At 30.4% G+C, this 14,818-nt stretch overlaps 1 protein-coding gene across 8 annotated transcripts in view; it reads right to left on the bottom strand.

The window, feature by feature from the left end:
• Positions 1–14,788, bottom strand: part of LOC143080561 (protein NDRG3-like) — a 29,953-nt gene extending 15,165 nt beyond the window's left edge. For 6 of the 8 annotated variants that reach the window (XR_012979738.1, XM_076256461.1, XM_076256458.1 and 3 more), the window contains exons 1-4: positions 14,666–14,788; positions 3,674–3,780; positions 3,109–3,208; positions 709–829 (exon numbers count right to left, since the gene is read on the bottom strand). Coding sequence is in view for 7 of the 8 variants with exons in the window: in XM_076256461.1 (XP_076112576.1) it covers positions 709–829; positions 3,109–3,208; positions 3,674–3,769 (317 nt within the window). In the remaining variant the exon portion in view is untranslated. Of the gene's footprint in view, positions 1–708; positions 830–3,108; positions 3,214–3,537; positions 3,551–3,673; positions 3,781–6,528; positions 6,639–14,665 lie in introns of those variants that run through there. The other 2 variants (XM_076256459.1, XM_076256463.1) reach the window with 2 other exon arrangements.
• Positions 14,789–14,818: the final 30 nt, after the last annotated feature.

Raw genomic sequence — 14,818 nt, 5'->3', positions numbered from 1 at the left:
TTGAACGCTAAGTACATTTTATACAAATAAAAGACACTGCGCATGAAAAATCATTCTGAAAAAAAGCGTGATCATTATTAATTATGTACAATTATGACAATTTACTGATCAAAATGCAAATGAAAATACTACAAGCTTACACCAAGTAGTAATATGTTATTATTAATTCAACTTTTACTTATTATATATATTGTGTATATGAATTATAAACCCACATGAAAACATAGAACATGTATATATTATAACACATATTAATATACATGATATTGAAATATATGAAGAAATCCAGAATATCTTTTTTAAACTTCTTTTTTTTATTATTTATTCATTATTAGAAGAAAAAGACTTCACTACCATTGAACGTCAAATTTATTTTCCATGAAAAATAAGAACAATATAATAATGTTATATGATAATGCTGTAAAAAAATAATCCCACTCAATGGTATATAAACAACTCATTAGAATTAACAATCCAAATACATTTGAATAACATGCAAATATTTTTTTTAATGTTAAAATTTCCCTTGTACCAATTTTCTACTTTTCTTTACCCTTTAACTTTTGAACTCTGACTCCTAAATCATTAATTATGACCCTGGAATTATTTGTTTTAGTTATTTTAGCTCCTGACAACAACATCATATATTATATAATGCACATGCAGAATACCAGCATGCCTATGCATGGGGAGGCAGTACAAACTTACTCTGGTTTTAAATGCATAGATCCTTCTTCCTGACCAGGAGCATTTACATGATAAACACAGAAATGTCTCAGTATCTGCTGAATATCAGGAAAATTGAAAAATCCTTGGAAACATGTAATATCTATAAAATAAACACATGATATCACATGATATTTCAATAAAATATGTAAAGTACGGACTACTGTTCATGTGCTACCTTCTGCACATCCATTCACAATGTATTTAAGATTATTCTTACGAAATTATTTGTTTGGATGTTTGCTACCCATGCCCCATAGGGTTGGGTAGGAAGGTACAGATATTTTTGGGGGTCCTTAAACATTGAAAAGACATTGAAGCAGGAAAAAAACCTTAAAAATAATATTGATAAGATTGGTGTCACATATTTTTTGGGAGTAGGTTGCTTTATAGGTGGGCAACAATAAACAATTTCAATCTAATTTTCTGCCTAAAAGCATATATATTATTTGTGATTATTTTTGTAGTATGAAGATATTCTAGTGTGTAATAAAAGACAAATTAAGACATGTTAAAATACAGAATTTCACAACTTTCAAGAAGATGACCAGCAATAAAAGCATAAGTCATACTATTCACTCTATTTATTGTTTTTCACTAATGCTTATACATCAACCTTATTTCACATTTTTTTTTAAATGCAATTGTACATGTACATAAATAATTCAAAAATAATAGAACAGTCAATTATAATTAAGTAACAATACTTCTGAATATGAAGAGTTGCGACCATTTAGAGTTGACAAAACCAAATTAATACAGAACCAGATGCTCCGCAGGGCGCAGCTTTATACAACCGCAGAGGTAAAACCCTGAACAGTTAGGGCAAGTATGGACACAACATTTAAGCTTGATACAGCTCTGAATTTGGATTATGATTAAATAGTTGACACAACATAGGTTTCTGACACAGAATGAATGTGGTCTAAGAACTTAAACCATTTACCTATTATGGTCCAATATCCAAAATCTAATTACATGGTTAGATTCAGCATATCATATAACCCCAAGAATTCAATTTTTGATGAAATCAAATTATGTTAAATTTTAGACCCTTTAGACCTCAATAATTGTCAATGTGGACCAATTTGATAACTGGGCCCAAATATTAAAAATCTAAATACATGGTTAGATTAAGCATATGGAAGAACCCCATATATTCAATTTTTGTTGAAATCAAACAAAGTTTAATTTTGGACCCTGATGTGGACCAACTTGAAAACTGGGCCCATAATCAAAAATTTAAGAACATGTTTAGATTCAGCATATCAAAGAACCGCAAGAATTCAATTTTAGTTAAAATCAAACTAAGTTTAATTTTGGACCCTTTGGACCTTAATGTAGACCAATTTAAAAAACAGGACAAAAAATTAAGAATCTAAATACATGGTTAGATTTGGCATATGGAAGAACCCCAATAATTCATTTTTTGATGAAATCAAACAAAATTTTACTTTGGACCCTTTTGGCCCTTAATTCCTAAACTATTGGGACCAAAACTCCCAAAATCAATCCCAACCTTCCTTTTGTGGTCATAAACCTTATGTTAAAATTTCATAGATTTCTATTGACTCATACTAAAGTTATAGTGCGAAAACCAAATGTCTTCAAATGACGACGACGCCGACGTCATACCAATATACGACCAAAAAAAATTAATTTTTGTGGTCGTATAAAAATTGAAAATGAGGGAATCAATTCAAACATCCAGCTTTTCCCAAATAAAAAAGACATAAGTGTCAATAAAGTTTCTTTTGTTTGTACATATTTACACAATTTTTTTATTGACTTTGTATTTCTTATCCCCTGGAGTCATCTATAGCTGTTTAAATATAAAACAACTTTTAATGTCAACAGGTGATCCCTCAAATTTCAGATAAAATCATCACATAATTTTGCTTTAACAAGTTTAGTATTGACTATTTAATATATAATGATAAACGATGTGTAAATAATGTGTTTCAAGTCTAATAATATTGTTCAGTGTAATTTGATATAGATGAATAATATGGAGAAGAAAAACACATAGTGTGGTAATATAATCATGATTAAATTTTGATTGAATGAAAAAATACAGATTATTGTAATTAGTGGCTAGTAATCTTTTACTAATTCTCTTGAAACTCACATCAAAATAAGGAACTGTGGTATGATTGTTAGCATACTTGGTGGGGTTCATGTTGCTCCTTATTTTGTTTTCTATGTTGTGTTTTGTTTATGAGTGTTTGTCTGTTTGTCTTACTCTTTTTTAGCCATGGTGTTGTCAGTTTATTTTCAACTTAGGAGTTTGAATGTCACGCTGGTATCTTTCTTTTAGCCAGAGAAAAATCTAATCCTCATGTTGATGTATCTGTTTCTGTGGTGTTTAGATGAATTACTCACGATTTAATCCAATATCATGGAAGGTAAGAATAGCCATCTTTGACCGGTCACCTTGTATAGCAACGTGGAAGTTTCCATACGGTGTCTCTACATCATCCTCCTGTAATTAATCCTTATACTTTTAAAAAAACATTGAACTGCAAATCATTTTCTTAATAAAAGAGCAGTGGTGGTTTGGTGTGTGATCTATGATGAATCTTATTTTTGTATTTTTTGGTGACAATTTCTTGTGATATAACAATTAACATGAAGTGAATATAGGACTATAAATTCCTAAATAACTAAGACAAATTTTGATTTTGCATCTGAAATTAAAATAACATTATATATATAATTTGAATATACTTGCCACAAAACATGCAAAATAGACAAAAACAGAATTTCTTTTAACGAAGTATCAACTGATTATTATATCTAATTTTTCATGTATAAGGATAGAATTGGCTTTTAATTTTGTTAACCATTTTGTGCTAAGGTTCTTGGGACTTTTCTGCATCAGGATAGAATTGGTGTTACTATATATTGCCTATTCTACATGTATGCTGAGGTTCTATCTATGACTTACCTGTATTAGAATAGAATTGGCATTACTGTTGACCATTCGGTGCTGAGGTTCCTGGGACTGGACTGATGTTAATTCTATGTCTGTTAATTTCTCCATTTTGATTTAATCTGAAACAAAATAAATATTGTTGAAGAAAACTTGGTCCAATATTTGTAATTGTACATCAGTGTTAACAGACCTAAGGCTAATTTCTGTATACATGTGTATAATAAACATGATAAATATGTTTCTTGGTTTTTATGTTTTTCACTAATGTATACTTACCCGACTATATCAAATAAAATTTATATAGGCTTCTTCTTAAAATATACTAATTTTGTATTCACCATGTTCACAAAATCAAAAAGAAAATGCAAATTTTACTAAATACAATACATTGTGAACATTGATGTTTCCAAACACATTAACCAGTGCATACTATATAATGAAGTCTTTGTAATTATCATGCCAATAAATTAGAACATACGTAAGTGTATACAATTTGATAGGTCCTCATAAATATTACAATATCATTGATATCATTGTTAAAACATTTACACATTAAAAGGAGTATTGTAAATAACATTATATATCTGTTTCCACTACTCAATTGGTCAGCCACATTTCATTTGATCTAGTTGATGGATTAATAAGAATCCTTACATTACCATGATTATGGTTCTACATGTTCTAATTTTAGTACCGGTGTCATATGTCACATTCAAGACCTTCTAAAGGTTAACCACACACTTATTCCAGGTCACCGACATACAACAATGTAACTGACCTCTTGTAACCAGTCATTAATAATAGTGGAGGTCTTTGAGAATCAGTAGATATAAATATATTTGTGTGTCAACTAAGTCCAATTTATAGGAAATTGGGTTTAGAGAAAAAAAAAATGTTTTTTGTCAATTGTCATGTTCATGATGTTTCATCTTCAATACATCAGTTTGTACAAATGTACATTGAAGACATGTTTGATGGGGTTTGGAAGATAAACTATTAACTGACCATAAAGAGAACATTCTAATTAAGCATGTTAATGTTGTGTTACAACTTACATTTCACATGAATTTTTTTATTAAATTTTTTTAAATTTTCCATTGTAGAATTAAGACAACTATAGATGTCTGAGGGTGGTTATACAAGCATATAGTTATGAAACAAACTTCTTATAGATAGTTTATGAACAGCATATATAGCAGGAATGCCAATAATTTTTGAAATTACAACAGACCATACACAAATGTATCAACCAACACTCTCTCAACTTCTCTCTTTGTCTATCTAATCAAGCTTAGCATGCTAAGTAAGATACAGCTGTTCCTTGAATATTGCTGTCAAAAGAAAACTTGAACTTGAAAGTATCAAACAGGTTTCATAAAATTTGCATTTAGTATAAATCTGTCTGTTCTGGGGTCTTATAATTTAAGTAGTACATGTACACGGTTTGAAATTTTAAACCATTTATATGGATCCCAATTTTGTTGATTTATCCATTTTTTGCATTAAACAAACTTCTGTAACATAAATCATGTAATTAACATACTGTGGATTTATTATCATTCGTTGCATACCAATTTTCCTGGATTTTGTGGGAACAGGTAAACCACCAAGTTTAATGTTCAAAGAATAAACAAATTTTCTATAGGCTTGTATGCAGACTTCAACAAAACAACGAAATCAAATATCCACAAACTTGTAAATTTTCCTTAATCCACGAAAATTGATGACACGAAAATAAATGAATCCACAGTATCTAACATTCATGGTATTTAACTATGATGACAAAATTTAAGTCAGCTAACATGGCATGGAGTTCTAAAGAAAGGCACATACTTATATGACATGGGGAAAGAACATAGTTAACATGGTAAAGAGAAAAGATTTCATGTTATTTTTTGCAGATTCTTCTATATGTAGTTGGAAATTTGGAAACAAGTTAAAAACATGTACCGGTACATGTAGGTCAAATTCATGACATTCATTTCTATCTTAATTTAATGTTTATGTTATGTTTTTATTTATAATACAATGTCATGTTGCCCAATCATAAGATTTAAACATCACATTTTAGAATCACTTCACATGTAAACATTATTGTATCATGTGTATGTTAAGCAATCTTATATGTACATGTATGTCATGTGTATGTACATGTATAAAAATTCTGACAATTGTTTTTTTATTCCCCCTTCATCTTGCATATCTAATTGAAAAGATTAAAGTCTAAGCATAACTTTTCTGCAGAGTGTCAGAATGTATAATAGTAAAAATTCAAACTGCATTGGACATGTTGGGGGAAATTGTGCTGTGTTTATTTTGTGCATACGTTTTGACAAAAAATAAATTTTGCAATTGTTGTAAAATGTTTGAGAGTATCCTTATTCCTTTCTCATTCTTTCTTAATGAATGGTTGATGTATTAAAATATACATTGTAGGCTGCAATATTTTTCAATTAAGCATTGTTAACAAATGCCATGAAAAGTCATGTGTTTCATGTATTTAGTAGAAATTGATTTACTCATTTGAAACATTACATTTATAACAATGTCCATTAAATTTTATTTAATACTTCTCAAATCAACAAATAAATATATTTTCACTTATCATGCTTAACTGATTATATATTACCCATGATACATGTATGTACATTATGGTATATTCATTTGTACATATGAAAAAGATATCAAAATGTCTTTGTTATATAATCAAATTTAATCCAAATTTCATAAGTACATGAAGTATGATATCAAAAAAATTCTTATCAAAACAACTTGTAAAAACAAACAATAAAAGATATAAACATTTAAAATGTTAAACATATACAGATATATATATATAATATCAATAATATTTATAAACACTCAACCTTGACTGAAAAATATTCCTTCGAAATCATACACACCCTATACACTCAAGTCAAAAAGGGACAACAGTGCCTAAAACCCCCTAAGAGAAAACATCCATCAAATACAAGGTAAACATGGTCAACAACAAAAATACATAGTAATATTATGTAATGTTTACTGACAGTCCTCAATACTTATCTTTATGATGACATAAGGTCACCTTAATGTGTTATTTAGTTATTTTATTTTCTAACAGCGTGAAGATAGATGTACATTTCACTCTGACAGCTGTCAATCTGTTGTAATTGAATATTAATCATCCTAACTAACACTATTTTATATGTTTATTGACCTATAATTAATGCATTTGTTGATATTAAATAAGTGTCATAGAGTAATAATGACCAATTCAATTTTTAAGACTGCTGCATTAATTTCAAATGTATATATTCATAAAATTCATCATGTTCATTGTTAAAAAGTAAATATATATATATATAAATCATGATTTTTGTTCGCTTTGAAAAATAAATTTTACTTAAAAACTTTATAAACTTGCAAAGAGTTCTGTTGAAAGCACCTTATGATTGCTGATGTCAGTGTGTAAGTGTAAGTTAAAAAGTGGGTCCATTTATTAGTAAATTAAATTTTTTTAATAAAAATAAAACTTTTTCCTTCAGACAGTCAGGGATATAACTCTATAGGGTTATTACAGGAAAATAACATACATTTGTTATTGTGGACTAAAAAATCAAAGAACTGTGATAACATACGTATGTTACATGTTTCAAAGGGACGATATACATCATAAGTTTAGTTAAAATGTATACAAGTTCTATTGATATTACTATTGTCTTTATGTATACTTAGCTATTGAAAGATGTAACAGTTCATAGTTTTCCAATTTTGAATAGTACACCTATATGTTATTACAGAAAAAATATGCCTGTAATAACTAAAGGGTGTTATCACAGCTTCTCTATATCACTTCAAAGCATTTGCTCAGACATAAATCATGCTTAATTACAATGTATTTTGATTTATTGTAAGAAATAATGACCAGAGCATATAATGAGGTTCTGCCAAGTTTCTCAGTAATTCCCAAGTGTCTTTTATAATAAGTTACATTCCTTTAATAACTAAGCCTTGTTATCACAGCTAAGTTAATTCCTTAATAGCCTTGTCTCATTGATTAACCATGATTAATCAAAAATGTATTAATTCAATTTAAAAATTAATTATCAAGGCTATGCATTTAGTTTCTGCGCAAAGTCTCAAGAGTTCCCTAGAGTCCACTAAAGATTAAATAGTTTTACAAATAACAAACATATGTTATTACAGATTTAGAAAATTTAAGGAAAAGTATCTGTAATAACACACGTTAGTTATTTTCTGTAATAACCCTATAGAGTTATATCTCTGACTGTCAGATAATACATGTTGTACATACAAGTTTAAAAACAATCCATGAACATAATTTGATGAAGGTAAGGGTAGCAAAGAGTTCTTTTCTCTCAAATTATTCTTTTTTTTTTTTGCAGGCAAAGGTATTTTTTGCTAGCGAGCTATATTATTTTTTATATAAAAAAAAACTCAAAGAAAAGCATTTTATGCAAGAGAGCACTATTGAAATATTAAAATAATAAAATCTATGAAAAGCATTTTACATGTTTTATGCATGGGAGCAATCAGACATTTACACTGATTTGGTGCTTTGTGTTTTTATACATCTCACATCCTATTTCTTATATTACCATACTATGCTTCTTTAATAGTATGTTCTTAGACATCCTATTGAATCTTTTTACAACATTCCTAGTACAAAAAACTAGAAGCATAGCGTAGGAAAATTCATGTAGTCTACTCAAATAAATTAAAGATCCAGCTGAATATGAAATAGTACAACAGCACTGAACAGGTACACATCCTTGTTTGATGACAGTAACAGTTATTTATATATCATCAATCCATTAAAAAATCAAAGCCTTAAAGGCTGTAAAAGCAATTGCTGCCATGTTAATGTTTGGGGACTTTTATTTTTCATCCACATATATACAAGAATTAAACCTGACATGAGTGTTGTCTAGTTAAAAGTAAGAAGGTTTTAACTTTATCAAAATAAAAGACTTTAGCAGAAAGTCATTTTTAATATGTTTTATATTTCACAAGGAGACAACACGTTTACCAGGCTAAAGTTGGGGTCAAATATACATGTGCTGAAACATATAACTCAAAAAGAAATCATCATGGATTATCCCCTGGTAGTGTTTGTAACTTCCTTGGCAATAATTTCCTTTATTGATTTAATTTTAACAATTTTCATTATTAATTTATATTTAACCATTAACACAAATGATTAAGTTAAAACATTTCAACTTTCCAGACGCAAATGTTAAAAAACGGGAAAGAAATAAAATATCTTACAAGACATAAACATGTAAAGAATAAATGTATATTTCAGCTTAATAAAAATATTTTCATAATGTTACTTTGTCATCATTTTCATGTTAAAACTAAGTTCCAAACATTATTGCTCAGTTGATATGTGTCCTTCTGATGCGGTACGAGCACAGGCACTTGTTTCTATCCATAGGAAGGTCGATTATCCATATAAATAGTTTTATATGGATAGTCGACCTTCCTATGGATAGAAACAAGTGCATGTGGGTACGAGATAACTACAATTCTCATGCAATCCCGAAAAGGGGGGTCATCACAGACAAACATGACATTAAATCGTTATCACTGAACTAGTATATATATTGTATAGGGGCCAGCTGAAGGACGTCTCCGGGTGCGGGAATTTTTCGCTGCATTGAAGACCTGTTGGTGACCTTAATTCTGCTGTTGTATGTTTTTCTATGGTCGGGTTGTTGTCTCTGACAAATTCCCCATTTCCATTCTCAATTTTATTATACGAACAAGAACAAACAGCTCTACGTTGCTTTGATATTTATCAATTTTCAGGAAACATTGCGAAACATGATCTTCAATATTTCGAAAACATGTGAAATAAAATTGCTAACACGGTGGACCGTCGAGTGTCAACAAACGTAGTAGACTTGTTCACTGAAAAGACGAGGATAATGGTTTCATCTGACATTTGTTATGCAAACCCAGTTTTGATCATGATATTTAAAAAGACGTACTTTTTTTCAATCTATGTATTAATAAACTAGAAAATTCCAAATTGTAAATATCTCTTCATCTGGACCGACTTGGCATCTACTACGTTTGGACGGGTCCATTTCATTAGTAAGGTGATCGATAAATATTACGGAGTTTTGACAGAAAAGGAAAACGAACTTATTGTTATGTGTTTTCAACAAGGGTTTCGTTCCGCTAAATTATTTGCGCAAATAAAGTTTGTCTATTTTTAGATTACAGGTAATAATTTGACACTACGCATTAACCTGTGTAGTGATTTTGATTTTACGATAAATGTATGAATGAACGATAATTTTATGAATGAACAAGAGCACCTGACCTCTTAAAGAAACACAAATTAAACATAAAAAACCGTATTTATTAGGAGATAATTCAGTTAAATTTTCAATACTAAATCAACAACTGAAATGAATCCATATTTTGTTGAAACATCGTACGAACGGCGGAAAACGGAATCGCATTTATAAAAATGTACTTTTTTTCACTCGGACTTCTATGTTATTTGATAGTCAAACGGTTGACCCTTTAAATACAAAAATACATCTACAAGAACATATTCTGAAACTTCTTAAATCCACTAACTTTTTTTTAAAGTTTCAAGCTATGTATTGCATTAGAAAACATACATAGGTGTTAAAGAATGACTGACCAGGAGCCTGTTTAACAAAATACTATGGCTTGATCTGGGCGGAGTCTCTGATCTGGGTCACAAAGATGGCCATACGCGACGGCATAAAAGCAATTGCTTTAAAAACAGATGCCCTGCAAGGCGCAGATTTATACGACCGCAGAGGTTGAACCCTGAACGGTTGGGGCAAGTATGGACACAACATTCAATCTGGATTCAGCTCTAAATTTGGATTGTGATTAAATAGTTGACACAGCATAGGTTTCTGACACAGAATGAATGTGGTCTAATGAACTTAAATTATTTTTTTTTTGCCTTTGAGCAATTCACTATGCTGTTGAATATTTATCCTCTTAAAAATATGTTTGAAGAAATTTTATTTTTATTTATGAAATGTGATATGAGAAAAATTGAACCCCCCCTCCCCCAATTTTTTTTTCATTTTTCACCAGAGTTCGCGAAAACTTTGTTTGACCCGTCGGTCATGGGACGGACAAAGCAGGATTATTTGTCAGTCCTACAAAATTCTAGCCAGTCCTAAAAAAATCTATCAATTTGATCCTAAAATAAAAATAATTATAACATATTTTATCCAAAAGTAACTTTCTTATTATTAGTTTTATTTTTCACAGCCACAGACAAATTAATAATGAAGGACCAGTTCTGATCTTCTGATTGTTCTTAATTAAAGTAATTTTCTCTATCCATTTCATCATCTGAATCATTTTCTCAGTATTTGTTATCTCCATCTAAGATTTCAATCGCCGATTGTTTGCCATGAACAAATTTAGCAGGCAGTGATGTCACTAAGTTTTGAAGAAGCAGGCTGAATTTCTAAAATAGGCGGGGGTCTTTTTTTCAAAAATGGTGCAAAATCCTGCATTCTGGGGGTTTCCTAGACCCTTATTCAGACCTCTAAAAACATCATGTTTTACTGAAGATAATGTAAATGATTAACTAAAATTAGCAACATGATGGGTAAATTTTCTGTACATGTGAACACATCATTGATCATCTTGATGGACCAATATACATTTCTGTGCATTTTCCTGTTGGTTGACTGCTAGTAAATATTTTTGAACTGAAAGTTTAAGAATCCAAAGATCTTAGTTTGAATAGAAACATATTGTCTCTGGTTTAAATTATCAGTTGAATTATTTAGTTTTAAATGAAAATTGTAATTCTGACATTATATTAAAAAAGTGTTGGTTTTGTTTTTACAAAATTAAAAACAATATTATGTGACTAGTAGTCAGCTGGAGCTTCGATTTCAAAGTTAAAACTGTTACAGAGTTGCTATATTTCAGTCTGCACCAAAAACTTTTTCAACTACTAGTCCGAAGACCAATATTCTGACATTTTTCTTATTTGGCCAAACAAATGTTTTGCAAAAACTTACTAGTCCAAATGAAATTTTGCTAGTCTGGGGCATCGGACTAGTGGCTAACTGTGCAGACTGATATTTTATAATATCGTATGCTCTCCCCAAAAAAGATTTGAAAATTTAGACTAAAAATCCTGCATTCTGAGCATACCTTGGAGTGATTTAGATGCTTGGGAAAATGTAAATTTTGTCTTATTTTAATTGTTGACTTCAATCACATTTGGAAAAAAGTTAAAAAATGGGAATCAGTAGTCCTGGCAAGTCTAATCTATATTAATTTTTTTTCTGGGAAGGTGTCTTTTGTAAGACAACTAAGGAAGTCTGTTCTCGAATATAGGTAAATAAAAGGTGAAATATTATAATTTTATTTCAATAATAATCCAATTTTTTAAATATTATGGACGATTTATTTTGCGTACGTACTTATTGACAATTGACCCCCTTTTTTCTCATAAGATTTATACACGTATTTCAAACATGTTGTCAAGCTATGTCCTTTTATTTTCTCTTATTTGTTAACTTTCAGTAAGCAGTAAACTAAAATCCTTTTGAACTAAAGATATTTTTAAAAATTATTTGTGGTCGACAATATTCTACTTTCGTTATTGACCTTCATTCTCTGGACACCACATGGTCCTGGGCTTTGAAATGTGAAGTACAAAATGTGCTGATTTCCAGATTCTTGACAACATTATATATTATACTTTCTTTTATTTGACTGAAATATTTTCATAACATGCTATTGTCATCTTTGGATTATTCCTTCTCTAGAAGTCAAAACCGAACAGGGTCATAATGTTCATTGGAACATCTCTCTTTTAATCCTTGCAAACATACAATACTTTCCGACCTTAAATAGAACACCAATCAATGGACTGCATTTACATGAACTATATTTAGTCAAAGGTAAACACTGATTTACATCCTTGTTTATTGCGACTTTAACCGTGGACAGTCAGAGCTCAGACATAAACAAGTCTATTTCTGTTTTTGACTTAAAGAAGTCAAAACATGTATTCTTTATAAAAATGTGTTTTCAATTTTAGACTTATCTAAGTCACAAAATGACAGACTTGTTTAGGTCTATTTATGTTGATGAAAAAACTTAACTTGACTTGGTGGCCAAACTACACCACCTTTGACAGTAAAAACCTGTCTGAGAGTTCACAAGGACTTGATCTATCTATATTTAATTATCTAATTGAACATCCTTACTAAACACAGATGTTTTACCTCATTAAGTGTGGATCCAGGTGGTTGCATTGTAAGGTTAATTAACATGATCCCCGATTTTTCAGACTCTCATTCATATTTTTCTTTAGAAGACAAGGCATTGGCTTTCAATGTTGTCATTATTTGATTTAGATGCATGATCTTTTTATAAGTATGCATGGGTCTTGAAGTTGACCAATTTTGGTAACTTATCGACTTGTAGGAGTTGATATTTGCAACTTTTTGATTCTGGTCAATCATTTCTTGCTTAACAATATTTGACTTATTTAAGTCGTATTTTGTCTTGCATTAAAGGGAGACAAATCCTAAAACTTACAAATTTAGACATCTATAAGTCAAAAGCAGATTCAGACTTATTTATGTCTGAGCTCTGACTGGTGGAAGCTGATACATTGAACAATTATTTTTTTAATATTAACCAGATTATCTTTTGATCTTTATAATTTTTTTTAATCATGCAAAAATAGCCGGCGGGAAAAGGACAATAACCGGCGAAAATCGCCAGCTGCCGGCTTTTAACAACATCACTGGCAGGCCATGTGTAGATCAGCACTTCGGTTTCCATAGGTTTCAGTTTGTTTATAACAGGAAACCAGTACCGGAAATTAGCATACCCGCCAACTGTCACTATTTGCAGGGGATTTCCCCCATGGAGGCTCCCAAGTGGAAATTTTGTAAGAGCAATTTTGTCCACTATTTTAAAGAAAACAATTAATTTAACAATGGCTATGAGCTTGTAAAAGCATGAAGAAACCAAAAAACAACATAAGAATATATTTGACGGCCCCCTTGAAGGTTTTGTAGGACTATAAGAACCATCTTTCACGTAAAACCCCCATGGGCATTTTGAAAAGTTGGCAGGTATGAATTAGCAGCAGGTACATTTGAAGACTGATGTAAACATATTTTGGAATTAGTTGCGGTACAACTAATTATCGATAAAAAAAGCACTGCAACGTCCGTTTTTACATCGGATATCGGGACCGGCACTAGCTTTCAAAATACTGGTCCGAGCCTCATTTTGACCGATAGGACCGACAGGACTGACCATTTTCGCGAACTCTGAAATACATGTCTTGCATGTAGCATACCCCATTTATTTGTCCCATCTTCTAGGCTAGCTATGTCTTCTTGCAACAGTTTGTAATCTTTCTATGAAACATTGAACTCTTAATAAAAAATTATGAACTTACCTGAAAAAAAAAAATTGTTCAAGAAAATAAGGGGAGATTATCCAAACATAATTTTAAAACTTTTATAAGTATATTTTATTTACTTCTTCAAGAAAATAAGGATTACTTTCACATCTACATCTTCATGGGTTATCCGTAAAGAGTTGGTTGGCTCATCACTAGAACAAGTACAAGTAGTACCCATGACTGTTTGTGTCTGTACTACTAGTGTACATGGTGTACAAGTTTAATTTATGGAGATTCCAAATGGCTGAAATGTTGTTGATTTACATGTATATATATCGTGAAGGATAACCATGTGTATTTAATCAAAATTTTCCGACAAATAGCAGGACTAAGTAAAATAGTATAATGGACCATAACCAGATTTGATAGACATTAGATCTGTCTTTTGCGCATTTCAGGATTTTACAACAGCATCATCCTGCATTTACCTATTAAAATATCCTACAGGTGCATTACATGCAAGCAGGCTATAGTTAAATTTAAGTTTTTCTGAAATATCATTATATTGGAATTATAATTTTTTCCATGAATTATGCGATTCTTACCCTTGAGAGAACAATGTGTCAAATAATTTGTCCTCTGAAAATTTATGATTCACAATCACCTTCACCTTTACCACAATATTTCGCAATGTTGTTAAATTTGTTCTGATTGGACAACACTAGACAGAAATCACCAATGAAAAAGCCCTTTTCATA

The sequence above is a fragment of the Mytilus galloprovincialis genome, chromosome 6 (genome assembly GCF_965363235.1).
Source record: "Mytilus galloprovincialis chromosome 6, xbMytGall1.hap1.1, whole genome shotgun sequence".
NCBI classification, from domain to species: domain Eukaryota; kingdom Metazoa; phylum Mollusca; class Bivalvia; order Mytilida; family Mytilidae; genus Mytilus; species Mytilus galloprovincialis.
This window is presented reverse-complemented; position numbering and strand designations above follow the sequence as displayed.